General features: G+C 49.8%; 1 protein-coding gene across 2 annotated transcripts in view; it reads left to right on the forward strand.

Moving 5' to 3' along the window:
• Rpb8 (DNA-directed RNA polymerases I, II, and III subunit Rpb8) overlaps positions 1-2,027 on the forward strand; it is a 71,049-nt gene that overhangs the window by 39,882 nt on the left and 29,140 nt on the right. The window contains exon 1 of one of the 2 annotated variants that reach the window (XM_018503976.1): positions 201-1,035. The exons of the other annotated variant lie outside the window; for it this stretch is intronic. Coding sequence (XP_018359478.1) covers positions 966-1,035 — 70 coding nt within the window. The 5' untranslated portion in view covers positions 201-965. Of the gene's footprint in view, positions 1-200; positions 1,036-2,027 lie in introns of those variants that run through there. 2 annotated transcript variants of the gene reach the window in all.

Raw genomic sequence — 2,027 nt, forward strand, 5'->3', positions numbered from 1 at the left:
GACGCGCGGCGTTCAGGCTTGCGCGAGATGACGCAATCTCCCTCCCACTATTTTCTCTCTCTCACTCTCTTCTCACCCTTTTTACCCCGGGCCACTCATTCCGTAGCTCAGCTGCGCTCCCCACTTGGGCGCTCCCTTCCGCAGGCGCAGGTCTTCCGCCGCGCACCTCGTCCCGCGTCCGGCGCCCACAAGTTCAATGCCAAGGTCAAAGCGGCCACGACTCGCAACCATGTCGGTCGTGAGTGCGCGCGATATTCGTTCGTTCCCGTCGGCTCGCTCGCGCTTGTTCCGTGTGCGCGCTTCTCGTCTCTTCCTCGACGACAGCGAGAGTAAAAGACATCGCGCTCCGCTTTCCTCTCATCGTCCCGCTGCCGTCATGCCGTCGCCACTCGTCGATGCGATGTCGCCTATGTGTTGCTTTCGCAAACTAGGTTCGTGCGCGCTACATTCAAGTGCCCGTCGACGAATTTCGCAGGTGCAAATTACGCTCGTATGTGCGTCAGATGTCCGTCGTCGAGACGACGACGAATGAGCAGACATTTTGAATATGCGACATCCGCGTATGTCCATCGTAAGTGTCGTTCGTTTCGAGGAAATTGTCGCGTAGATTGGACGCGAATATTTCGACGGAGCACTCCGTCTCTTTGTAAAAACAATGCCGATGACAATGACAACGACAACGACGACGACGACGACGACGACGAAGAGACAGACGCGTGGGCGTCGACAAGGAGGGATGGAGAATACGTAGTGCGCGCTGCCGATCGAGAACGTCGATTTGTGTGATCTCGTGAATCTCCGCTCCGCGGAAGGGAGCGGGAAGGTCGGCAAGGTCGTACGCGCGGCGTGGCGCAGCGCGGTGCGACGCACAGAAAGAACGGAAGAAGGAGCGGAATACCACGGAATACCCGCGGACGCGGAGGCAGGCAGTAGCGCGCGGCGCGAGATTCGCGTCACGGGCCAAGATGGCGGCGGATTTCGGACAGGATCCGGACGGACGCTGCGTCGCGCCGCGCCGCGTCGCGTCGCGTCGAGGTAAGCCGCATCGTTGTGTTGGATATATCCATATGTAGTATATCGCCGCCGCTGTCGACCGCGCGCTGTCACGCGTTATCGATTTCGTGGGAGGTCCTTTCTACGCCAGAATCGCAGCGGCTCTCTCAAGGTCACTCTCGTGAATCGCGCCTGATCTTTTGGGGCTCATCCTCTCTTTCCGGTTCCGCATTTACCGATCCTTTATTGGTTCAACTAGTATTGGAATGTAATCGATATTGCGTATCGTCACGTCACTCTGGAGTATTACACGCATATACACGTATATCGCGTTCTCTCTCTCTTCTCTCGATAATACTAGTTTTATAATTTATTTTACAATCATATCTTCCTTTGAATTAGAACCATCTTATTACCTAGACGATGAAAATATCGTTTTCAAATATGCCTTTTTTATTTCTCGTAAATAGAAATAATCCAATTACTCGTCATGCATCTTGGAAAAGTTTACGTTTTACATCGAGAGACAAATCATTCATCGGACATGGCGTTTTGGTTGAATGAGGGTTAATTTAAGCACGAGAGATATTACCGCGCAACGCTCGACCGGATGATCTATAGTAGCCGTCGCTGTTACGATGTGACACCATTATGATGTAAGCTCGTACCTACGCTTCGTGGAGAGCGGTGAGATCAATTGACCGGTTTTCCCGGACTCATTCACGCTGATAACCACATTGCCATTAGCCTTTCATTTATTACGTGCAAAAAAAGCTTTTATATATTACTTGTGAAAATATTCTATTTCGATATATTATTTTTTTTTCTTATATGTACTTGTATTGTTTAGCGTTAAACAAGAACGATGGTAAATGGTAAAAAAATATAAGACTATTTTTATTTAAAAAATAAATGAAAATAGAGATAAATAAGATATAAGCGAAAAACTTTGAGTCTAAAATGTGTGTGTTGCTTGTTGTAAATGAGTAATCTTTTCTTGCTGCGCGCGGAGACGACGGCAGCGTAGCAACGGC

Source organism: Trachymyrmex cornetzi, unplaced genomic scaffold (assembly GCF_001594075.2).
Source record: "Trachymyrmex cornetzi isolate Tcor2-1 unplaced genomic scaffold, Tcor1.1 scaffold16, whole genome shotgun sequence".
Taxonomy (NCBI): Eukaryota; Metazoa; Arthropoda; class Insecta; order Hymenoptera; family Formicidae; genus Trachymyrmex; species Trachymyrmex cornetzi.